This window comes from Leptodactylus fuscus, chromosome 2 (assembly GCF_031893055.1).
Source record: "Leptodactylus fuscus isolate aLepFus1 chromosome 2, aLepFus1.hap2, whole genome shotgun sequence".
Classification (NCBI taxonomy): Eukaryota; Metazoa; Chordata; class Amphibia; order Anura; family Leptodactylidae; genus Leptodactylus; species Leptodactylus fuscus.
In genome coordinates, this window is record NC_134266.1 from 89,178,672 (window position 1) to 89,205,305 (window position 26,634).

The 26,634-nt window shown below is 43.6% G+C and overlaps 1 protein-coding gene across 1 annotated transcript; it reads right to left on the bottom strand.

Moving 5' to 3' along the window:
* Positions 1-413: 413 nt before the first annotated feature.
* PPP1R15B (protein phosphatase 1 regulatory subunit 15B) lies at positions 414-9,721 on the bottom strand. The gene is made up of 2 exons (XM_075264092.1): positions 7,668-9,721; positions 414-2,589 (listed from the first exon to the last, which is right to left on the bottom strand). The coding sequence occupies exons 1-2, from the start codon at positions 9,579-9,581 to the stop codon at positions 2,392-2,394; spliced, it is 2,112 nt and encodes a 703-aa protein (XP_075120193.1). The 5' UTR covers positions 9,582-9,721; the 3' UTR covers positions 414-2,391.
* Positions 9,722-26,634: the final 16,913 nt, after the last annotated feature.

Genomic DNA, 26,634 nt, shown 5'->3' on the forward strand with positions numbered 1-26,634 from the left:
GTAATAGATGGTTAAGTCAAGGGTCACTTTAACCTCTGATAGGCCATTTTCAGCTTTGAGGAAATAGTAACTTGTCATTTATTTTTAGTAGATGTGTCTCAAGAGCCATAGCTTTTTACATTTTTCTGTTGCTGTATATGGGCTTGTTTTTTTTTTTTTTAAACAGTATTTTACCAAAATCCCACATAAATCGCCCTTTTCCGCATTCCACTGGGTCTTTACTATTGTACATATTTATCACATTTCAGTTGGTAAGCCGTACATTTTGATGAGGAAGTTCCAAATCCCTATGCAGGGACTAGTCCAGGGCAACGTGTTCGCATAATATCACAAATCACAGAATTTTGATTCATTTTCTTTTTTATTCACACTAAACTGAAAACAATGTGCACATGAGACAGTTAAACTCTTGCAGATGTTTATTAAAATTAACAGATTAGTTTTTAAATTTTTGTACAAAGAAATAGATTTTTTTTTAAATTAAATACATAGTCACTCTTGCATGTGATTAACCTCATGTTAATATAAAAATAAAATTTAATATTTTGCCATGTTTCTTTATTTGTTGGACGGGTTTATGGCCAAAAAAAAAGAATAATGCATATGGTGACAACATGATTTAATTTTTTCAGTCAGGATTCTTTGGGAATTAAAATTGATACTCAATGGTCTATTCTAGTCATCTGTATCCCATTATAAATTATACCAATAGATGCAGTTATGACAGCTAGGCACTTAATCCAAAAGTAGGATGAAAGAACAGATGCAGTAATAGTGTGGCTCTCTGCCATAATACCTCTATATGTTATTGAGGCCTTAAAGTAAAACTTCTGCATCTTGTAGCTCAATGGCAGAAAGGTCCTTATTACGTAGAAATAAGAACTACAATCCACCATGTCCATGATCATGTGGAACTGATAGTCTTAAGCTTGTTTTAGACAGCCATGCTTGCTCCATTTTGTATAGTTGGTCTGATGTCTATTTCCCTGGACAGACCAAGGCTCAGCTTAGCCAAGCTCACTGCATCACAACAATCTATGATGCTGTGAGTTTCAACACTATCACAGGTCTACTTTTCTGTACCCAAACTATGCTTAAAGTACAAAAAAGTAGACCCAAAGTCAGTTTGGAGCTCACAGCACCATGATATATCCCAGACAAGTACAAGTCAGTCCTGGAAACGTACCAAGTACACAACCATCTGAAGCAGGCCTTACAGTACAGTATAGTTACTAGAACTGGTTCTATGGAAAACCACATCATTGGTATAAAATAGTCCTTAGGGACATAAGTAACAGATGGACTGTAAACAGCTCATAAGAACTACTTAGAATCTAAGTGAAGCTTCATTTTAAATAAGCCTATTATAAATAAGATGCGCAGAAGAAATGACAAATATTAATTGTGAATGTGTAAGATTATTCATCCATGATATAACTGAGAAATGTTTTACAGTCAAGTACACATAAAGGGGCAAGTTTGTTATGAACATCTATATATTTGGCTTTTTGATTCTATTTCTCTGGTTAAGTCATAAGAGGGCCTAAAGAAAATGTGGGGAGTTCCTTTGATAATTTGTGACAATTTTGCGGTACCCATCCAGAAATCAAAAATGTATCAATGACGCCCATATATCTGCTGCAGGGGAAATAAATAAATTCTGCGGTACTGTTGTGTGGATGTGGGTAACATTGTCACATACTATATAACTGAGGAAATTCTGGTTATATGGCAACTGCTTGGCTTGTTTTCGACCACAGTTCCTACAGACATTTGCATTGCAAACAAAAGCAGGTTTGTCCCTTCAGTTTTGTACACACCAACTGCGGTAGTTTCTCTTCATACAGCAGGAAGTATTATGCAAAGATACTACCAGGAAATACACGTCTTCACTGGTCAATCCATACTCCTGCTCAGAAAATGTGGCCAAATACTGAACCAAAGTTACTTACTATCTAAAATAAGGAAGAAATTGTATTATGCAAAATAATATTTCATAAAACCAAGACGACGTCTCCCAATATCTACAGCAGAAGCAGCATTGTGTTAGGTTCTTTAAGAATAGACATAATGTAAATGAGTAAACAGATAACTTAGGATATCCTGGTCAGTAAACCTAAAGTGCACTCTTAAAGGACAGAAATCTGGAAATGGTGACATTGGCCTCATTATGTCATTCTGGCACCTTGAAGCTGGGCTATAGGAGATTAGAAAAAGCAGTGGGCTGTTAACTTCATCATGTAGTAGAAGCTAAGCTAGGCTTGCAATAACATTATTCTCTGGGTTTACCACCCCCCTCTTCCTGTAGGATAAAAGGTAAAGAATATAGAATTGTAACTGTGATAGTTAAAAACGTCTGCAAAGAGTCTGTTGCATTAAAATAGGGAGGGGCTAGCTGCACCACATTTCTTGCATTCGTCTCCACACCCTTTGTCTGTGGTCAAGGGTAAAGCAATGTCCAATCACAGACTCTGTTTCCTGTATGCGCCTTTGGAATCGGCAGTGGTCCCTGGCGAACTCCTCCCACTGACCTTTGCGTTCTTCTTCATTGCAAACATAGTATACAGTGATTTTGTCACAGAAGGTCACCTAGAAAGACAACAAAAATATAGTGAGAAACATGCACCGAAGAGAAAATGCAATGCAAATAGAAATTTAGCAAAAATCATCAAAGTTTGCTCCACCGCACCAAATTAGGGTTTCATAAGATTTGGTTTCATGAGATACAGACTATTGCAGCAGAATTTAAAAAAAAAACAAAAAAAAAAAAAACTATGGCCTCACAATAGAGGTCTATGCAGACCACTGGCTTCCTTTTTTCCGTGACCGGTATGTTCCCGCTGACGGAAAAAAGAAGTGAGCTGACCTTTAATCAGGCGGATTCCGCGGCTGATTCAGCCCCGGTGTCCGCCTCGCAGAAGCACCCTCCGGACTAGGTCTATTCATTTGGGCCTACTCCAGAGCGGGAAACCACGTCTGTCGGAAGCCGCATTTTAGTCCCATTCTGACGCGGCTTCCCACTTCAAAATCAGGACCAAAATACACCATCCCGTGACCCATGTAAACGGAGCTTAAAGGGGCCACAAGGCTCTGCCAGACACTTCTTACCACAGCTTACCTCTACTATGAACAAGAAATTGGGCATGTTGATATTCAGCTGCCCAATCCTTCCCCTAACATATGCCATTGGAGAAAAAGTTGTGCATTACCATACTCCTTAAAAGGCCAGATGATCCCACCAAAATTGGTGGCTTTGGCGGACATTATTACAGTGCATATCGCCACAATAAAACAAAAAGTTTTCATTTAAGGTGTGAACCCTCCACTTGTGACAACACACTAGAAAAAAAAAAACCTTATCAGTTTGCAGCTCAGCCCAAATGAGCAAGTGGGTGTATAAGTGCGGAGTCATGCTAGCCCATAGAATGACATATCTCTCACAAGCAAACAAATGCTGACTAATTGCTGGATCTGAGCTCCTATTAACCCTGTTATTCCCGAGTTATTTTACTTCGACAGTGCTAAATAAATAAAATAGTTTTATATGTAGTCACTGAATTAATAACACCTCTGACACCAGCCATGCCTATGTTACCATGCAACACTATGAAAATATATATCTCTATATAGTCATAATTACCAAGAATCCTACAAAGAATAGGAGTCTGGTAGTGCTAATAGTTAGGAAACCCCACAGAGGAGATATTCTTTCAACAAAACCCTGTCTTTCATATCCCATAAGGTTTGGCCTTGGTGTAGTATTTCCGATTAATCTAAATGTGTGATTTTATTTTTTCACATTATTGCATATGCGCCTATTATGCTACGTGTTGCCTCCCCATGGAATACCAGTCTGTCCTACAGTTTCATCAGCCTTATCCCGACGCGGGTTTTGTGTTTCAGTCCTTTGCATCAGTCTGTCTCCTATCTCTTGGGAAACCATTACCAGGGATGCTACGATATGGTTCTAAAAGGTACAATAATAACTACATCACCCTTGTAGAGGGCAAACAAGGAAATATAATGCAACGTGCTGAAAAAAGGAACAGCTTCACACAGGAGGGCCCAAGTTTCACTTTGGGTTTTAACTAATCCTGAACCTAATGTACATAGTGACCCACAATTTTACTTATGCTCATGTTGATACTCTATTTCCACATCTATTCCAAGTTACATGTAATTGCAATATGGCTCCTGATTTCTGTTGAGAATGTACCTCAAAAACATGTCAGCAGGGTATATAATACCCCTTTACTTGTGTTTGATGAAGAACGTTAGTGGATTTAAATGAGAAGTTTGGGGTGGACCAGAGCGACCTTAATACCGCTAGCGAAAAAAACAACGCTAGCAGTCTACATAGACCACCACTGTAAGGGGGCAGATTATGACATGGATTCCCACGCCAAAATCCGCCCCGCTCCGTGTGAATGGGGCCTAAGTCTTAATCCATTCAGATGGATGAAAAAAAAAAATTTCTACCAGGAGTTTGACAGCAACTGGGTAAGAAAAAATAAACAGAAAACAATTCAGAGTAAGGGCAAGTTCACACTGAGTATACGCCAGCTTATTCTGAACGTAAAACACGTTCAGAATCAGCGCGTATAAAGCAGTTCCCATTCATTTCTACGGGAGCCATTTCTACGGTTCGGCATGAGCAGAGCTAGCCGTACACGTGGGCACTTCCCAGTCACTTAAATGTAGTGAAAAAAGCAGCCCATTCATTTCTATGTGGAGCGCTCGTATGCCGGCTCCCATTGAAATGAATGGGAACTGCTTTATACGCGCTGATTCTGAACGTGTTTTACGTTCAGAATAAGCTGGCGTATACTCAGTGTGAACTCACCCTAATACCCTTCGTAATAGGCAGGAGCTTGGTTTGCCTATAGGAGTTTGATGGTCGTAAACAAAATGGCCACCAAGGCAGTCTTGCATGAAACCCATAGTGTAAGTAGTGTAGTTTCCTGCTGCTGGAGACATGGAGTCAAAACCAATCTCAGCCTTTTTTATTTAGGCTATTGAGCAGCCTGACAGGGTTTCTGCAGATAATGGTGGAACAGCTGAGGTAAGAGATTACGCTGCTCCATAACCATCCACTAAGATGGTCAGTGTTTCAGAAATCCTGTCTGGCAGCAGGTACAGAAAGGAGCCATATAAAGCCCTCCCCTCCACCGGTGTCCAGCAGGAGATAACCCAAGTTACATTCTTCAACTAGTTTCTCACACAGAACAGCACCGGCGGCCATTAACTACAATCATAATGCTATAGGTAAAATAAGCTTGTGCATATTATTAAGGCTATCCAGGCAGTCACACACCAATGTTATTTATTGGGCTCTACTCCTATAAAATCCCTTTAAGAAATAAAAGTTAAACTCTGATTGATTCTATAGGTAACAAGGATAGGTCTTATTTTAGACCCCACTTGGTATAAGGACACACAAGCACAGCACTAGACAGCTACAAATCATGGCATGAATAAGTCAGTGACGTCATAAGATGGAAATGAACCAAGTTGTTGTAACCTGCGACTACAGGGACAATATATGAGAATTATATTACTGGATAGGTATGGTATTATTAGCCCAGTCACCTCTAAAGGACAAAGCCCATGACTCTTAGGCCAACACTGACACAGCATGTGCTAGAACTGCAGGGACAATAAGGTCACACGTATATCAGCAGAACACTCATAGTACACTACTCTGACATTTTACTTTCCAGCAAAATTTGTTCTCAATACAACGTTACAAAGAGAAAAACCCACTGAAAATAAATATCACAACTGCCCCTTGGTCATGACAGACTATGACACAATAGCTGACCAGACACCTCTCACAGATCCTGCACCAGCAGGTCCTACTCAAGGTCCTAAGATCTAGGCCACACGTCATTAATGTTCTTGCCAAACAGGTCTGTAACATGAAGAATTCAATCTGACCTCTAAGTGTGTAAAAGATGTCTTACAGGGGGACAGAAGACATGTACAAAATGTTAAAACTGTGAATATTATTAGCTATTACAGGCCCAAAGCCTGTGTCTTCACTACTGAGAAGATCTGAAAGCATGTCCCTATTGTATTTATATTAGGTAAAGTCTTGGCCATATGTGAATTCAAGCTTGACCTACACAACGACTTTGGCCAAAGCCAACTTTGAACAGGAGAGGGGAAAAAAAAAAAAACACAAAAAAAACCAAAAACAATTGCAACCTGTACCACAAGTATTGAAAAGAAACGGAATACTTGCAGGTAAGCAGCACTACACTATTACACTATGTGTTATGGTTGAAGTTGCAGTCTAGTCCAAGCCTTAAATCACTACTTAAAAAAATAAATAAAAATATTGGGGCCACACGGTGGCTCAGTGGTTAGCACTGCAGCCTTGCAGCGCTGGAGTCCTAGTGTTCAAATCCCGCCAAGGACATAAAACCATCTGCAAGGAGTTTGTATGTTCTCCCCGTGTTTGCATGGATTTCCATCCCATATTCCAAAAAAGACATACTGATAGGGAAAAATGTACACTGTGAGCTATGTGGGGCTCACAATCTACATTAAAAAAAAAAAAAAAAAAAAAAATATTACACGTCTATTGACCTTAAGTAAACCCTAGCAAGGCAATGTTAAATGGATAAAAATACATACAAGTAAGAAAGCCAAACGCAACACTTCAAGAAAGCTCTAATTTCCTACAAGGAGAATGCAGTTGGACAACTGATACTAGATTCACACTAGTGTTGCACCTCCCCCATTCGGGTCTACAGGTGGATCCGGACAGCAGAGGTGCAGACCACTAAAAGAGCTGTGACATACATAGCCCTACAGACCACACGGACTATAATGGGGTCAGTTGGCGGACAGACTCCGGCGTAGATGTGAACATAGCCTGAGAAGCATGTGGGCAGATCCCATGGCCTTGGGCACCTCTAATAAGAGACAGCTTATCAGAGTAAATTTTCCACACAGGAACACACAGTTTGAGCATTGCGAGCCCTCACGGGCAGGGCCCTCTACCCCACCGTGCCAGTCGGTCACTGTTAGTATTATATCTACCTGTATATTTTGTGTATTGTATGTAAAGTACCATGGAATTAATGGTGCTATAGAAATAAACAATAACAATTGTGACTCAAAAAGTAAAGATTCCTTCTTTCCCAAGAGCAACAAGGTAATAACCTATACTTAGTCACTTTGTATTACACACATGTACTAAAGACACAAACTCGTACTATGACATGTCAAAAGTTACGCAAATACCTCAGACTTCAGTAAAGAATGCTAATGTCTAACAGGAAAAAAATGTGGGTTATTTCATATGTTACCTGTCCACTAACATTAGGCAAGCTTCTAGTGAGTACACTATGCAGGACCCTCAACAGGATTCTGCAACCCTAGACCTGCAGTAGGCCCAAAACAGGCAACATAAACCAACGCTGAAATCCGCTACTGCCAACATACAAACAGCCAAAGTAAAACTATCAGACAGATATATATATAGACAACATGCCACAAATATCATTGCAGGCATGGTGAACACATTCTGACACCTTAGTGGCCCTATATTAATATTAGCAGACTAGACTTACAGGACAATAAGCATAAACAGCATAATGCTTGAGGATTACAAAGTGCATGACTTATATAAGAAATAAGCTAGTAGCTGAATTAGATACCTTTTTACGACCAACATTGGCACTTTCCTTCTTGGACACACTGTTAGTCTCTCTCAACCGTAAAAGCTGAGAATCAGTGGGGTTTGTGGGTACAGTCAATTCACAACTTGAGGGGCTCGTACAAACAAGTTCTATATGTTTGCTGGCAGCATCGCTGCTATGTCTTTTTTGCTCTAAGGTTTGTACCGAGGCTTTAAAACATAAAGGGTTGTAGGGATCTTCAGATTTGAGGAACCCATTCCACAGTTTTAAGTTTTCCTGCTCATCAGCACTAAAGTCATCCTCGCTGTCACTGTCTGACACTGCATCGCTGTCACACCACGATTCTTCATCAGAAACGACAGCTTCCTGGTCCTCGCAGTTGGCATTCTCCTCAGCAACTGGACCAGTATGCAAACTGGCAGTAAAGTTCTGTGGATTATAAGGATCAGCGCTACAAAACGAGTTCCACAACACAACCTCCTTAGGGACAGGAATGTCACCTTCTGTAGCAGATACTGATCCTTCACTGTCAAATCCATCATCATCGTCATCACCCTCATCGTCATCCCAATCATCTTCACATTGGGAACGGTTGTCCTCCTCTTCATCATCACTCACAACTGTACCCAAAATATAGCCAATGTGTTTATTAGTGCAAACAGGAATAGAGGGGGCACAATTTTTCTCCTCTAGATCAGAGTCCATGTCATCACTGTCAAGATCAACATTTAAGTCTTTCATAACTGAACATGAAAGGTCTGTAGGCACATGAGCTCCATCATGGATTTCAGGTGGTGATATGCCCCCTGACTGGAGGTTTTGTTTAATATTCAAGCACTGCCAGTCCTCCAAACTGTGATACCCTTGGTCCTGATCTGGGCTGGGTGGATTCTGGGTGTTGTCTGAAAACAATGGTTTTGGAACCCGTAGAGAAAGCGGGTGGGAAGGTTTGGAATCTGGCTCCGTAGCTGGAAGATCTAAAACATTGCTCTGCTCCAAGTCAAAATCTGACACCTGACTGTCAGGAGAGAAGTCTTTGAGGTTTCCATCATGCCAGCTGAATACAGGCAGATCTATCTTGGTAAGATTAGGGGGATCATTCAGAACAGATACGTTGTGGACAACTTCCTGATCAGGTTGCTTTTGCTTGAGCTCAGTGGTGGAGACATCTTGGCCCTGGTTCTTCTGCAGGAACCAGAGTCTCTTGCTACGGATATGTTCAATTTCAACTCTAGACTGACTTTGACCATGGGGTTCATTAAGATCTATATTCTGAAGACTTTTATCATTTCCTAGGTCAATCAAAGTGAAGACGCCACCTGAGCCAGGGTTAAAGATACAGGACACCACACCAAGAGGCGGCGAGTGTAGCCGGGCACCGCTCTTCTCATTGTCAATATCACATGGCGGACACTCATTCTTACTGTGGTTGAGTGAGGTCTTACTACCACACTCATCTTCTTCTTCTTGGTCATGATCTTTCCATGTGCCCAGCCCTGGCTCCCATAGTGCCTGCACTTTGCTGTGCCAGGTGCCCAGTCCCTCTAATGGATTGTCCCAGGATTCCTGCTCCTTGCTGGAGGACACATACCCTTTCCACGGATTCATGATTTCCAGATCCGCTTTCATGGCAGGAGACAGCAGCTCCTTCCAGGGACCCAGCTCCTCCAGACATTCTTCCAGCTCCTCCCATGGCCCCGTCCGCAGCCCAAGGGCTTCAAGCATCTCGGGGAACTCATCAGGCCCAACCGATCTGTGCACCACCCAGGCAGAGGGCAACAAGGACAAGAACGAGGCTCCTGCCAGGCCCATAAGGTAGGACCAGGCAGCCCCGAACAGCTGAAACACTCGATACTGGAGCAGGCCGTGCAGGAAGCGGCCTAGCAGGGCCCGGAACCCCGGGGAGGACGTGGAGTCCCGATCGGCACACATCAGGCCTCGCTTGTACAGTCCCGAGCTGTCATAGAACAGAATCCCGCCGCCATTGGGCTCTCCGGTAGCGATGGCGGCTACAACACCGGCCTGAGCTCAGACACCGGCGTCCGTCTAACAGCTGGAAGAGCTGCGAAGGAGAGAGCATAGAGTGGGCGGAGCATGTGACGCAACCTGGCCGCCTGTGACGTTGATAAAGGCGGGCTGAGTGGGGTTCCAGTGCGCATGCGGATTCTCGTAAGTGGGCGCGATTTTAAAAAGCTCTTGGCGCGATATAACGTGCTGCTGTATAATGTGAATTCAGGGTAAACCCCGGGACTGCGCTCTCGAGGATTTCATCTTGGGGCACGTTGGCATTAGTAGTATTTCCCATGCATATGTAATGGGGCTGTATACAACGCAATATTCAGCACAATCCCCCATGTACTAGATGAGACATTTTCCTCTGTCAGTCATATACCAAGTAAAGCACACTCTGGGGAAGTAAAGCAGGTGCACACTATGCACAGTCATAGGGTTGTAGGAGGTCTAATGAATTTGTTGGCCAGACACCTGCTTTGCTTTGTCCTCCACCCACTTGTTAGTTGTGCCCATATATGTCAGAAAATTGGTGTTTATGGTTTAATAAATTCCCCTTCTGTAGCGGATCCCATCCACATATTGCAGAAAACTACTTGAAGTGGAATTGTCATATCCAAAACAGTTGCCATTTTGGAAATTGCAGCATATCAATGAAACCTACATAAGGGCTGGTAGTTTCCTTATAGGTATCATTTCTGTGAATAGTGCTGCGGAGAAAACCGCATAGCCTTTCTGCCACATTTTTTTCCACATCGCTTTTTTTTTTTTACTGCATATTCCACAGCTCGAGAAGTTCCCCACCTAGCAAACTGCAGCCAAACTGCAACTTGCTAGGTGGGGAACTTCTCGAGCTGCGGAATATGCAGTAAGTTCAGGCAGGAGGCTTTTCTGTTTTTCACTGTTCTGCTCTAATCTCCATTCTTTTGAATACAATGGAAAGCAGAATCCACTGTGTGAACAGGTTTAGGCTGGTTGCACAAGACCATGTTCTAGCCGCGGACTGTGATTAAAAGGCATGGGTGCAGGGGCAACATGGTGGCCCAGTGGTTAGCACTGCAGCCTTGCAGTGCTGGAGTTTGAATCCCGCCAGGACCAACAGCTGCAAGGAGTTTGTATGTTCTCTCCGTGTTTGCATGGATTTCCTCCCATTCTATAAAAAAACATACTGATAGGAAAGAAAAATAAATGTATTAATGGGGCTCTCAATCTACATTAAGAGAAAAAAAAAAAAAAGGCATGGGTGCGCACAGATGTCATCCATGTGCTGCTCATGTTTCCGCAGCTCCTATTCAATGAAGCACGGCCTCAAAACTGGACAGGAATAGGACCTGTCCTGAGTTTTGCGGCCCAGACTGTCAGCCCAACCAGGGCCGGCGTCAGCGCACGGCATAGTCGGGCAAGTGCCGGGGCCCACAGAGCCTCTGGGGGCCCCTCGGCACTTGCCTGTCACAATTTCAGCTCATCGGCGTCCGTCCGCCGATGAGCTGAAATACATACGCGATGCAGGAGCTGTGAGATCAGCTCCTGCTTTAAAGCTCCGGCTTGCGTGTGTAGGCGCGATGACGTCATCGCATCACGCCTACACACGCAAGCCGGTCCGGAGCTAAGCAGGAGCTGATCTCACTGCTCCTGCATCGCGTATGTGATTGGAGGGAGAGAGAGAGGAACGTCGGGGGAACGAGGGAAGGTGAGTGATAGAAGGTGAGTGATGTAAGTGTTTGTTTTGTATTACATATTAAGGTGAAACATAATGAAGGGGGCCCATGAAACTGGGGGGCAAATGAAGGGGAGGGGGGAACAGCATGACACTGGGGCAGATGGAGGGGGGGAGAACAGCATGACACTGGGGCAGATGGAGGGGGGGAGAACAGCATGGAACTGGGGACAGAGATGGAGGGGGTCCAATGAAACTGAGGGGGCAAATGAAGGGGAGGGGGGTGGAACGGCATGACACTGGGGAAGATGAAGGGGGTGGGGAGAGAACGGCATGAAACTGGGGACAGAGATGGAGGGGGCCCAATGAAACTGAGGGGGCAAATGAAGGGGGGGGGGAACGGCATGACACTGGGGAAGGGGGTGGGGAGAGAACGGCATGAAACTGGGGACAGAGATGGAGGGGGCCCAATGAAACTGAAGGGGCAAATGAAGGGGAGGGGGGGGGGGAACGGCATGACACTGGGCCAGAGACGGGGGACATTAAACTGTGGGCAGATGAAGGGGGAGAACATGATGAAACTGGGGACAGAGATGGAGGGGGGACATGAAACTGGGGGCAGAGGAAGGGTGTATATGAAACTGGGGGAGAGATGGAGAGGGGGCATATAATTTACAGGTGACTGTAGGAGGATTATACTGTGTGGGAGCACATAATAAATGAATGAGAATGGGTGGAATCAACATAAAAAGTGGGTGGAGCTAAATTTGCCGCGGCGCGCAGAGCGCGCCGCACATTTTGCCCCTCTTTCTACTCTTTAAAAGATTGGGAGGTATGGCGTTGGTGACGCCACACTCCTGCATGACGTCACTCGCTTCATCTGCAACGCACAGTGTCTCAACTCCCCCACCTCCTTTACAAGAGGGCCCACTGAGGCTCTGTCGCCCAAGGGCCCATAAAAACCTGGAGCCAGCCCTGAGCCCAACACATGACTGAGTGAGTGGGCTGACAAAAATGAATGGGTCAGTGTGCTACCTGGGAAAAACTATAATGGGCTGCTGGGTTTCCACCCTGAAAATGCAGAGAGAAAAGTCCTGCTTGCAGAACTTTTCTCTCTGCATTTTTCAAGCTGAATGGGGGATGGAATCACGAACGAAAAGCGAGTACTGGTGTGAATCCAGCCCAATGTATGAGCATTTCAGGTCGAACTGATATCCCCAAAGAGCACTAGCTTGTTGTTATTTTTATTTTCCATGTCATATGTGTCACTGTGTCTTCTTTTTAGATCTTCAATAGAGTTTGTTATACTGTAATATGTAATAATATGGCTTTGTTTACTAGTTCTTTTATCTACCAGAACAACTAAGTCGAGGTATTGTCTTGGGTATGCTAGGAGGTGGGATAGAATACAAAGTGAAACGATCAGAATCTAATTCTTTTGTGTATGAGAACAAAGACTTGGAAAGGTGTCTGTGGCCAAACCATAAAAGTCAGGATAAAAGGCTAACTATCCATATTTGGGAATATACAAAGACATTCCAACAGAGAAGTACAATTATCTGATGGTTCGACCAATCAGGATGGGCCACATCATAACTATATAAAAAGAGGCTTCAGAGGACATAGAACAGTTTTTGGTTTTAGAAGCTCCTCACCACCAGAAGTCCTGAGTCCAGACCATCTGACTACTCCAAGAGAAGCAGGCTTATGCCTCGTTCACATCTGCATTTGGTAATCCATTCGGGGAGTCCGCATGGGAACGGACTACCGAACGCACTGACAAGTGGTGTGTAGTGAAAGCACACAGACCCCATAGACTGTAATGGGGTCCGTGTGCTTTCAGCGTGCTGCCCACACGAATCATGCGTACAAGAAAGTAGATCACAAAGTACTTTTCTGTCCACATGTTTCGTGTGGACACCACACGGAGAGCACACGGACCCCATTATAGTCTATGGGGTCCATGTGCTCTCACTGCACACTGCTTGCCAGTGTGTTTGGTATTCCGTTCGGGGGGGGGGGGTCCCCATGCGAACTCCCCAAACGGATTAGCAAACGCAGATTTGAACGAGGCATTAGTATGTCCCTTTCTCTTTAATACAGTTACCTAGCTCTGTCTCTCTCTTCAGAACCACATCTCTCTCTTGTCTTGATTGGTTGCCAATGGATACGACCACAAATGCAGACACTTTCTTTGGTCTGGGATTTGTCAGGAACTCAGCCATGATTTTCTTATTGTAGCTGGGTTATCAAGCAGGGACACTACATGTATCAGAATATATCCCGGCTACAATAAGGAAATCATGGCTGATTTTCAGACTTTAGAAAGGTCCTGAATTCATGGTCATATCCACTGGCAACCAATCAAGATAACAAGTTGTGACCTCAAGAAATTTTGAGAAAATCTTTCAAACTCTGCAAAATGTTTAATTATTTATATTTGCAAAAATGCATAACTTTTAATTATCTACAAATTTAAAAATAATTTTGTTTGTAGGAATACTCCTTTAAGTTAACTGAGGTTGTATTCTTGGATCTGTATTGTGACGTATTTACTATCTTCTTCTTCATACATAGAAGTATGCACAGTTTGGACACTGTATTGTAAATTTATATTTACTTTGTACTGTCTTACATTTAACATTTAGTATATTAGTGTTAGTTAAAGGGGTTGTCCCATCTCAAGGATCCTGTCTATACTGGTAACTTATGTAAATTGAAGCCTTTTTCTAAGTATATTGCTTTAGAAATTCTGCTTTCTTTGCCTGGTATGTGACCTTATTCCTCCCATTGTTTACACAGCGCTGCTATAACCACATGACCTGGGAGATAGGACAAGTGACATCACCTACTCAGTGCTGGCTGGACAATCGTTCAGCTAATTGCACTTTGCTGATAAAGCAAAGTCTGTTATCTATCTAAGTAAACACACAGATAACACTGAGTCCATCCTGTACAATAATCTCCATATTATCTGACCTGCAGAAGTGTTATGTGTCCTGTTCAGCAGGATGGAGGGGGAGGGAGAGAAATACAGGAAGTGAGAAGCAGACACTACAGGCAGCCTGGCTGAAAGGCTGAGATAGGAGAACCCCTTTAATAAACATATTTTATTATCCTGAGATAATCGTTAATAAAAGGGAAAAGGTGAAAATAAGGGAACAATTAATATTGGTTATTGATATCATAATTAAATATTATCCAACGTTGACCTCCTTTTAAAGAGGTATATAGTTGCCCATGACAAGCCACCAATCACGTGTCAGAACTCACAATATTGTGTACAATTCTGGGTACTGGTGAAAAGAACTGACATACCGAGGCAGTTTTCAAGTTTGCAAATATTACATTTTGCGGGGAAAGCAGCTTACGCTGGGTTCACACCTGTGTTCTGGTCTCCGTTCTGTGGTTTCTGTCTTCTGCATGGCAGAAGACGGAAACCATAGACCGGGTCCGGCCGTGAGCGGCGGTGAGCGTTTTAGGCTCTCCGCCGCGAAACCGGATTTTTTTATCCGACACAGAGTACTGCATGTCCGACTCTGTGTCCAGATTATAAAACCCGGTTTCGCGGCGGAGAGCGCAAAACGCTCACCGCCGCTCACGGCCGGACAGCTTTCTCACCCATTCAAATGAATGGGTGAGAAAGAAGTTTTCACTGATTAACACAAACAGTGACACTATGCAAAACACTCAATATTGGTGCCATTGTTTAATCTAGCTGTTTTGATAAAGTGGCATTTCAAGAGGAGCAAAGGAAAGAAGAGTCCAAATGGCTGTTAATACACAGGTCGACTTTAACCCCTTCCCAATGCTGTAATAGTATGGCTGATGTCGGGTTTTTAAATATGGTGGCTGCTCAGTAGTCGAGTGGCCACAATAGCCACCATATCTCTGCTGTTTTATACAACAAAAATCTGGCGCTAATGCCTGCACTGATCCCGGACATTAACCTTTTCGCTGCCAAGGGTCTCTGGAAATTTTGCACCTCCAGTAGCCAGAGCAATTTTCACAGTTTTGAGATGGACAAATCAAACCTAAATTGCAACATTAAAAAAGCATCCAACCCCCCCCATACCTATATATTTTCTTAAAGTAGACACCTGCAGCATTGTCAGAATGCCACTTGGTACTGTATACGAACAGGCACCTTCATGCAATTTTGATTTAAAGTGAATGTTTTATGAAAAAATGCAAATAAATGTATATTAGTTGTTAAAAGCGGAAACCAAACAAAAAATTAAATGCACCAAACCTCCTAAAAATAAGAGTTCAACATGGGCAGAGTTCATACATATCACTATGGCCTGAACCCGCATGCACGTGTCTTCAGAAAATCGCTAGAACTGGAAGGAACAAAATTCTGCTTTGAAGCTGGAAATGTTAAAGTATCATCCTATAAAATGTACGGATTACACACCATGAAAAGTAAGTGAACCCCTAAACCCTATATATTTTTTGAAAGTAGACAATCTGAAGATTACAAATGTCTTAATGGGTCATCGATAGCCACATCCACCTTCATGCAACTTTGCGACCAACACAAATAATTTTTTGAAAAAATACGCTAAAACACATATTTGCACCTAAAACTCATGTTCAATCTCACATTCATATACAAAATACTTTTAAAATAATAGCTTATGGTGTATACAATGTGTATATATACTATATATACCGCAAACATCAACTACAACAAGAGCTCGGACTCCCAAAAACACGAATACAGAAGACAAGCAGGATTTTGCTGTTGTTCACTAATATGTTAAAAAGCTATACTGCACCTACCAAACTGTGACTGTGATACCAAAATCTAACTTTTTTCAGAGTACACAGCATACCGTATATAAAAACACAATTTAATAGTTTATATATACAACCACCTTCATTCAACTTTGCCGCAAACAGAGATTGCTAGCAAAAAATTGCGCAAAAATTCAAATTTGCCACTAAAGTGCGGCTCAAGAAATCCCTTTCTGCAAACATAATTTACTGTCCATAAAACTGCAATATGTGAGGAGTTCATACATACCACACATGTATATATTTACAGGGGCGGGTGTTAAAGAATCACCAAAATCGCAGAAATGCGCCATCCCATTTTGTGCATGCAAATTAAATAGGACTTTACATAAAAATGTTATTTTCCATCCCCCTATAATAATTTTAGCAATCCATACGTTCATCTCTAGTGATAATCGTTATTACTATTATTTTAGTGTGTAACGGACATCACTAGAGACGTATTTTACTGTAGAAAGCTCAGGTATAGACAGGACAGGGATTGGGTGAAATGTAAACTTTATTTGCGACTTTATGTATATGTTGTGTAAGTGTTTGGTGCGACTTTTTTTTTTTTGGCTTGCGACCTGGACAATGGTTAACGTCTAGGTCACAGTGCCAACAAACTTCCTGGTTATGTTCAGGAGGTTTAACATAAGAATACCCCACTAGTAAAGCTCGGGGGGGGGGGGGGGATTACATTATAACTGTATGTGACAATCAGAGACAAATGTATAGTATACGCTCTGATTGGCAGGATAAGGGTTAATAGGGACAATAGAGTCCCTGCCACCACCCCCCCCCCCTCCTGCTGTCACATACAAGTTATGCAGAGAGTCAGATCTTTCTGTGTCTCTCTCTCTCTGCTGGGCTGCTCCGTGTCCCTCTTCCTTTCTTGTTAGATCACAAATTGCTTGCTTAGACAGGAGGGGGGGGGGCAATTTGGAGCTCTATATCTTTGGACTGCATCAACATATCTTGATGATTTCAATTGCATTTTAAAGAGGAGAATCTCATCTTTAAAATGATATCAAGAACTCGATGATTGAATGTACAGTTTTGGAGAAATTCACTGTTGAAATGCTGTCGGGAATTGAGATCTGCAGTTGGATCTCAATGCCAAATAGTGTTTTCAACAGTGAATGGCTCCAAGACTGTAAGTAAAATCATCAAGTCCCTGGTATCATTTTAAAGATGAGAGTCTCTTCTTTAAAATGCATTTTAAAGCATCAAGATATGTTGATGCAGTCCAGAGATATCGGCATTAGTAGGGAGGACGTACTAAGTACGTCCTCGGCTACTGAAGTGCCACCTTGGGAGCACGTACAGTGTACGTGCCTGGCAGTGAAAGGGTTAACCCCTCTGGCGCCTCGATCAAAGCTGACCAAGGGGCCATTTTGTTGGGGCCTGTGTCCCGTTGCTATGTCAGCCCGGGAGCCTTGTGAAGGATCCCAGGCTTGTCTTTAGTATCTTTCTACTGCAGGCTGCTCTATGCAGTTTGCAATAGAAATGCCGTGTTTTTTTGCAATGCATTGCATAAGTGATCAGAACCCCTGGGGGGGTTAATAAATAAATAAATGCAAAAAAAAAAAGTTAAAAATATTAATAGTTCAAATCATCCGCCTTTCCCTAGAACACATATAAAAGTACTTAAATACTATGAAACACATACACATTAGGAATCCCTGTGTCCGAAAATGCCCAGTCTAAACTGCCATTTTTTCACTGCAAATAAAATTTTGAATAAAAAGTGATCAAAGTGATAGCAATTCCCCAAAACGATATAACTAAAAAGTGCACCTGGTCCTGCAAAAAAAAAAAAAAAAAGACGTCCTATGCATGCCTGTACACGGAAACATAGAATACAGGTGACATATCATTTTGGCTGCACAGTGAATGCCGTAAAAATGAAGCCTGAAAGAAAGTTGAACAAATGCACTTTTTCTTCACATCCACCCCATTCAGAATTTTTTTCCAACTTCCCAGTATATTGTACAGAATAATCAATGGTAGCATCATGAAGAAAATTGGTCATGCAAACATTAAGCCCTCATACGAAAAAATAAAGAAGTTATGGGTTTTGGAGGAAGGGGGGTGGGAGTCAAAAACGAAAATCAGAAAACTCCTCTGGCAGGGAGGGGTTAAAGAAGCTATACATGCAGCAAAAACAGGCTCATGGTAAGGGCAGAGTGCAGAAGTATGGTGGGCTAGAGGTGAGGTTTTTGTCTGGCCTAGTGTATATTGGATTTTACATAAGCAGAGGGCAGTTTAGTGTGGGTAGAAGAGAGAAGGCTGTTTGGCCATCCCAGCAGCATTTAAGCCAAGGGTGGGTGGAAACAACGGGTGCGGTATTGCTATAAATATACACAACCTGTCACTGTGCGTTTTAAGAATGCTAAAAATAGGGGGTTGTGAGCCAAATGTTTTACCAAAAAATATCTGTGTGAAAGTTTCACCCTGTGCCTTACAACCCTGTATCACGAAAAGTTCTCACCTACAGTTAACCTCATCGTGCTGTGTAACTAATTTTTTATTTAAAGAGATGTAATAAGCAAAAACTCTAGAGCATGAACAAATAATACAAACAAGACGTTATTATTTGGTAACATAGTATTCGGCCTTGGACTAATCAGTTCTGAGCATATGGTAAAGAAGTGTCTATTAGTGTATTTACGGTAACCCTCTCTTCTCGCGTTGTGAATGTTGCATCAGCCATGCAGTGAATTTGCATGTGCAGCGTGTGTGCCAAAGTTCACAAAGTACTGTACATGTGAATCAAAATGTGGAGACTGTGAACTGAAATGACATGAGCAGACATACATCTAAATGTCACGTGTGTTACTCTTTGTCACTGCTGCGGTGCTACATACCTTATAAAACACTTCTAGCTTTAGTAATGTGTTATATCATCGAGGTGTATTATAACTGAAAGAACATTGTTGAATACTACTGTATGTTGCTCATTGCACTGAACATTTCTGGATTGTGTATACAAGGAAGTCAGAAAAACTCAAGTGTTTTGTACCAGGATAACAACTTTGAGAGCAATCCGCTCTAAGGGTGCATTCACACTACGGATACGCCAGCTCATTCTGAACGTAAAACACGTTCAGAATCAGCGGCGTATAAAGCAGATCCCATTCATTTCAATGGGAGCCGGCATACGAGCGCTCTCCATTGAAATTAATGGGCTGCTTTTTTCACTACGAGCTCTCCCATTGAAGTGAATGGGAAGCGCTCGCGTATACGGCTCACTCGGCTCATTCCGAGCTGTACACACGAGCGCTTCCCATTCACTTCAATGGGAGCGCTTGTAGAGAAAAAAGCAGCCCATTAATTTCAATGGGGAGCGCTTGTATGCCGGCTCCCATTGAAATGAATGGGATCTGCTTTATACGCTGCTGATTCTGAACGTGTTTAATGTTCAGAATGAGCTGGCGTATCCGTAGTGTGAATGCACCCTAAGTATCACCATATTGAAGTCCAAATTAATACAATTGGTATATAATCCAGTTTAGGCCCAGTTCACATCTGAGTTCGGGGATTCCGCTCCCCTCTCCACATGAAAAATGCAGAGAGAAAAGCTCTGCAAGCAGCACTTTTCTCTCCGCATTTTTCGGCCGGAAAGCACATGGACCCAATTATAGTCTATGGGGCCCACGGATTTCCTAAGGTAACGGCTTTTTTATGCGGATTAGGTTTCTGTTCGGGTAAGGGGTGGGGAGGCTGCATGCAGACCCCTGAACGGAAACCCATGCACGGATGTGAACTGGTCCTTAGAGTAACATACACACACACACATATCGTTTGTGTATATAGTTGGTTCTCCTTTAATGATGGAAAAAAGGTAATTTAAATACATTGCATAGACAAAGAACCGGTTGGACCTCGGTTGACACGTCTGCGATCTTACTAGCTGCAAGGGAGCAAAGGCCCTTACGCTATGGACTATTATAATTAGCATGATTAGCTGTAAAGTTCTAACATAGTTCTGACACATGGCTACGGGATAAGGAACAATAGGAGCTGTATCCCATTAAGGCTTCTGAAGGGGTATGAGCTACCTGGATAGAACAAAGAGGAATCTAAGGGCTAGTTCACACGTAAATTATGTGTGGCTTAATTTGGTCCGGAAAAAAACGCTTCCTAATTAGGAAGCGGTTTTTGGACCTTGACGCGTTTTTTGGAGTGTTTTCTGGAGCAGTTTTTGGTAAAAACCGTTTCAGAAAATGCCAGGCGCTTTTCCCCTCTCCTAAAGTGAATGGACCGTAAAAAAACACGTTGCGTTTTTTGCAAAAAACGCAACGCATTTTCTGCTTCCCATTCACTTCTATTGCTTTCCTCAGGCGGAATCCACCTGAAGAAAGGTCATGTTGTTTCTTTTTTCTGCTAGCAGCAAAAAACTGCTAGCGGAAAAACGAACGCTAGCGGTCTCCATAGACCACCATTGTATGGAGGCGTATTTTGAGGTGAAATCTGCAGTCAAAATCCGCCTCATTGCCCCCGTGTGAACTAGCCCTTAGATGGCTACAGACATGGCCTTGCAAAGAATCCAAAATGGATTCACTTTTTCACTGAATTTGCCCACTGAACTGTTTACACAGATATAAAGCAACATAGAAAAAAAGCAGGGCACTAACCAGCCAGTACTTAAAACTTGACAACATTTTTTATTTCATTCCGTTAAAAAAGAACACACTTTGTGTCACTCACATACGGGATTGGATATAGATGAAACAAGATCTGACAGAAGCGACGATCGTTTTGTGCATGCTGCACTTCATCAGGCAGCATGCACGAAACCATCGTCGCTTCTGTCAGATCTTGTTTCATCTATATCCAATCCCGTATGTGAGTGACACAATGTGTGTTCTTTTTTAACGGAATGAAATAAAAAATGTTGTCAAGTTTTAAGTACTGGCTGGTTAGTGCCCTGCTTTTTTTCTATGTTGCTTTATATCGGTGAACTTTCTTCTGTTACAAATACAGAGAGCACCCAGCCATGTATTCACTGAAGGATGTCTTTTTTATTCAGTGTCACGCCCCATAATATGTGTGGGTTAAAAAGGCGCAGATTTACCGTCTAGATTTACCGTGTGTTTTCAAAAAAGATGTCCTGTTGGAAGTGGTGCCGCTGATTGCGTTTTTTCTATGGACTACTGTTTACACAGATCTCAAGATCTCATTCTTCTTTACAGCATGCAGAAGTGTTGCAGAACCTGCTCTACTGTATAAAGAAGACATCTTGGGACCCAAACTGGTAATTGTCATGTGTTGTATATACATACCTATATACATTTTGCCCTTGACATGTATATAAAAATACATAAAATTTCAGAACCTGACAATTATAGAGATCAGAGGTTCTTGCTTATCTTCACCTTCAAAAGGAATGTGTGGCAGGGCACTTTTGCAGGAAGTACCTTCTATTGTGTTATGGGATGTTCACTGCATGTTTTTAGAATCCATCTAGTACAAGGATAGGCAATAGACGCAAGATTTTGCATAAGTCAGCCATCCATGATCACTCATGGTGCAGAAACTGCAGGAGCCGACTCTGAGGAACCCTTGGGTTTTGGAGATGGTACTCCATCAAGGGTCTCTGCTGCTCACACACTCTGCTCAACATGTGGTACATCGAGTTCCAGCGTGTGGGGACGTCGCACAACAGCCGGTGTTCTGGCAGATGGAGGCATTGCTGAAGGGTTTTCAGGCTAGCAGCGGCTACTGTAGACTTGCAAAAGTGGGCGCACAAGCGCTGCACTTTCACCAGTAGCTCGGCTAAATTGGGGTACGTTTTTAAAAACTGTTGCACCACTAAATTGAAAACGTGGGCCAGGCATGGAATGTGTTGGAGGTTGGCAAGCTCCAGAGCCACTACCAGGTTCCGGCCATTATCAGACACGACCATGCCCTGGTGCAGCGGCGAACACCATATTGACGTCTCATCGAGGAAGGCATCCCTCACCTCGGAGGCAGTGTGCTGTCTGTCCCCCAAGCTGATGAGCTTCAGCACGGCCTGCTGACGTCTCCCCACACCAGTGCTGCAGCGTTTCCAGCAGGTAGCTGGGGTCAATGTGATGACGGAGGAGGAGGGTGGTGGTTCAGAACCCCTGCCAGGAATGTAGGGCGGGGAGACGAGGTAGACCGCCCCAGTTTATGACCCGGTCCCAGCCTCAACTACATTCATCCAGTGTACCGTCAGTGAAGTATAGCGCCCCTGTCCGCATGCTGTCCGCATGCACTTGTCCACGTGTCGGTGGTCAAGTGGACCTTTGTGTAAAGTGAGGAACTTAGGGCCCGCCTGATATTGCGTGACACGTGCTGATGCAAGGTGGGGACGGCACAGTGGGAGAAGTAGTGACGGCATAGTGAGGTGCCACACTTGCCATCAGGTCACGGAAGGCTTGAGTTTCCACAAGCCAGAACAGCAACATCTCCTGGGTCAGGAGTTTGGAGATGTGCCCGTTTAAGGCTTGTGCATGTGAGTGGGTAGCGCTGTACTTTTGCCTGCGCTCAAATGTCTGGGAGATGGTGGGTTGCTGGGAAGAGGCACATGATGGTGCAGGAGAAGGAGCTGAGGCAGAAAAAGGGGAGGATGAGGGAGAAGTCCCCAAAGTGGTGGAGGCAGATGTGGAGGTGTCCTGGATGGTGGTCTGGACTGCAGCACCCGCACTGGCAACAGTGGGAGAGGCAGTGGCGGCTCTCTCCCACTGAGCCCAGTGCTTGTATTCCAAATGAGTGCACATGGCAGTGGTCGTATGGTTGCTCTTTTCAGAGCCCCTATTCAGTTTCGAGTTGCAAAGTGTGCAAACCACACTATATTTGTCCTCCGTGCATACATTGAAAAATCTCCACACCACTGAAGACCATGGCCTCGATGGGGGAGTTTTTCTAGGCTGGCTAGAATAGGGAACATCTTGGGCCTTGCTGGCTGTGGCCTGACTTCAGTGAAGCAGCTATCCTCTCCCTCTGCACATGCCTCTGCCTCTAGCCACCCTCTTTGGTGCTGCACTTCCCTCCACATCTATACTGCTTTCCCCGCTTGCCATCCCCCCTGTCCAGGTCGGGTCAGTTTCCTCCTCGTCCATCGCCTCCTCTTCCAATTCCTCTCTCGGCTCCTCCTCCTGCACACCGCCCATGGCAACAGGCTGCCCTGATGGCAATAGTGTCTCGTCATCATCACTGAAGGTGGGTTGCTGGCCAACAACAACTAAATCAACAGAAGATGGTGGATGCTCCAGTGTTTGGGCATCAGGAAACAGAAACCCATCTGTTAGCTCCCAGGATTCGGGAAGTGGTGGGACAGAGAGAGGGACAGTGAAAGGACCCGAAAACAGCTCCTGGGAGGTGGGAAAGGTGGGATTACTCTGCTGGGAAGACTGGGCATGTTGTGAGGAAGGAGGACCAGACTGTTGGGTAGGAGGAGGAGTTAAGGTAAACGCTGACTGTCTGGTGGAGAATGTGCTGGAAGCATTATCCGCTAGCCATTGTAACACCTGTTCCTGGTGCTCGGGCATGGTTAGTGTTGTACCATGCACCCTACTTAATGTGGCCATCAAGCCAGGGACTGTGGGGAAGCGCAATGCTTGCTGCCGCAGAGGTGTAGGCAGGGGATTCACTGTAGCTTGACGCAACCTTGCTCCCCAGCTGCATTTCCACACCACCGGCCTTATCCCCATCCCTTTGCTCTAGCCTTACGCATTTTTAGATGTATATAAATGCAAATTTTATGGTGGATACACTGAGGAAAGCTGGATTGAGCGTATATAGCCTGACTGAATTGCTATGTATCTCACTTACGTGTTTGGGGGTACACACCGTGGAAAGTTGGATTCAGCGTATATAGCCAGACTGAATTGTTGTGTATCCCCCTTTGGGGGCACACACCGTGGAATGCTGGATTGAGTGTATATAGCCTGATTGAATTGCTGTGTATCCCCCTTTGGCGTTTGGGGGTACACACCGTGGAATGCTGGATTGAGCGTATATAGCCTGACTGAATTGCTGTGTATCCCACTTAGGTTTTGGGGGGTACAAACCGTGGAAAGCTGGATTGAGCGTATATAGCCTGATTGAATTGCTGTGTATCCCACTTTGGCGTTTGGGGGCACACACCGTGGAAAGCTGGATTGAGTGTATATAGCCTGACTGAATTGCTGTATATCCAACTTAGGTTTTGGGGGGTACACACCGTGGAAAGCTGGATTGAGCGTAAAAGAGCTATTGTTGTTCAGTTTTTCCTGCCTAGCAGAAGCTAATCCCTCTCTAGCCCTCAGCAGATCTCTGTCCCTATTTCTTCAAGCCGCAAATGAGACGAACATGGTGCCGACTATTCTTATAATTCGGAGGTCACCTGATTTCAGCAGCCAATGGCTTTTTCCAATTTTTTTTCAATGCCTCCGTTGTCATAGTTCCTGTCCCACCTCCCCTGCACAGCTATTGGTGAAAAAAAGCGCCAGGGAAGGTGGGAGGGGATACGAATTTTTACTGCGTTTGCTGTGTGGTATTCGATTGGAAACGGATATCTCAAACAGCCTGATATTTGATCGAATAGCTATTCGATTGAATGCTGTTCGCTCATCTCTAATAGGCAACTCTTTTTTGTATGGTGTGCCGATTCAAAGGGACTTTATCACCAGATTTATGGGTTATGAGCTAAAGTTATGCCTGAATAGCCCATTTTTGTTAATTAACTTGGTAATCGATATGTAAATGAGCTTGATCGTGCACGGTGGGCAATGCATGCACCCCTTAGCGTCATGCTCCTGCTGTTTATTCACGGCGGTTTCTATTATACGTCATGACGTTGGCATAATCCCTATCAGCGGTCTCTGACGTCAGGCAGAAGAGCTGAAGAGAACAGGGAGATGCGTCAGAGTCCAGGGAAGGTGAGTAACTTTTTTTTTTTTAATGTTTCATCACATCTCCTGGACCTCCGCTTATTATACTCTGGAGTCTGAAGGGACCATAGAGCAGTGATGGCAAACCTTTTAGATACCAAGTACCCAAACTGCAACCCAAAACCCACTAAATTATGGCAAAGTGCTAACACAGCAATTTAACCTTAAAAGGATTCTATCATTAGAATCCCTTTTTTAACTAAGAACATGTCGGAATAACCTTAAGAAAGGCTATTCTTCCCTTACCTTTCTTTTTCTGATCCGTGCCGTTTCTGAGAAATTTCTTATTTCTTCTAAATGTAAATGAGTTTTCAGACAGCACAGGAGGCATTCCCCTTTGCTCAAACAGCACTGGGGGCATCCCCTGTGCTGTCCGAAAACTCTCCAGCTATGCCTCTATCTTCTTCTGCCGGCCGTCTCTTCATTCAAAAGTGCAGACTGCTCATGTTCGTCGGCCGAACAGGCGCTCGTGTAAGAGACCACAAGAGAATGCCAAGTCTGCGTTTTTGGATGAATATGGGGGGAGTAGAGATTAAATATGTCTATCCTATATGCAACCCTAAGATACCTGGTTTGACACGGACAGAGCGGGTGGTGCCTCATACTAACAATCACAGTAGGCAGTGCCACCTACTAGATCCACGGAATACCAGGCAGCACCTTATTTTCACATAACAAAAGCGTTTTTATCAGCTCACCAATATTCACACATGGAAGGACTCACATGCCCAAATGCTAAGGAACGCTCCATGAATTCCTCTGAACAAACCATAATCCAGTAACAGTGACAAAAAAACGTTCCAGCATCCAACTGCAAAAAAATATATCCAGAATATTAAAAAATAACTTTTATTGATGCATGGTAAAAAAAAGTAACAAAAATGTTACGAGAGATATCCCTGGTCCATACAGCTTACGCGTTTAAGAGTGTGCTGCCCCTTACTCATAGCTCCAAGTAAGGGGCCGCATGCCCTGAAACACGTAAGCTTTATGTATTTGGTATATCTCTTGTAACATTTTTGTTACTTTTTTACCATGCATCAATAAAAGTTATTTTTTAATATTTTTGATACATTTTCTTGCAGTTGGATGCTGGAACTTTTTTGTGAGCGCCTTATTTTACCCACTCCTTTCTAACATATGATTTTATTTTTATGTGGGTAGTTTTTACTTCAATATTAAAAAAAACAAAAAAACAAAAAAACAAAACACTTATTTACAAAGGGGCGGATTTTGACAGCGGATTTCGCATAAAAATCCACCCCTTTACAATAGTGGTCTATGTAGATTGCATTTTTTTTTTCTGCTAGCAGAAAAAAAGAAGCGACATGACCTTTCTTCAGGCAGAAGCCGCGGCGCGCTGAGCCGTGGCTTCCGCCTGGCGGCAGCACCCTCCGATGTTGGCTCATTCATTTGAGCCGGCTACAGAGGGGAGAGCCGTGACTGCGATGGTTGTGGCAGGTGGGTTTTGACCCGAGAGTGACGAGGCTCCTACATCACTCTATGTGTCAAAATCCACCCCCACCGCCCCCATGTGAACGAGCCCTAATGGCTGCTGTCTGAGTAACAGAGTGGATTATTAAAATGGTGATTAGCATTAGCCAGTAAAAACAAATTCTCAATCCATCCTCTCATT

Coding starts and splice junctions, on each gene's coding strand:
- PPP1R15B (XM_075264092.1), bottom strand. CDS start 9,581: ATGTGTGCCGATCGGGACTCCACGTCCTCCCCGGGGTTCCGGGCCCTG. Junction 2,590..7,667: donor CCAATGTTGGTCGTAAAAAG/GTATCTAATTCA, acceptor TTGTCTTTCTAG/GTGACCTTCTGTGACAAAAT.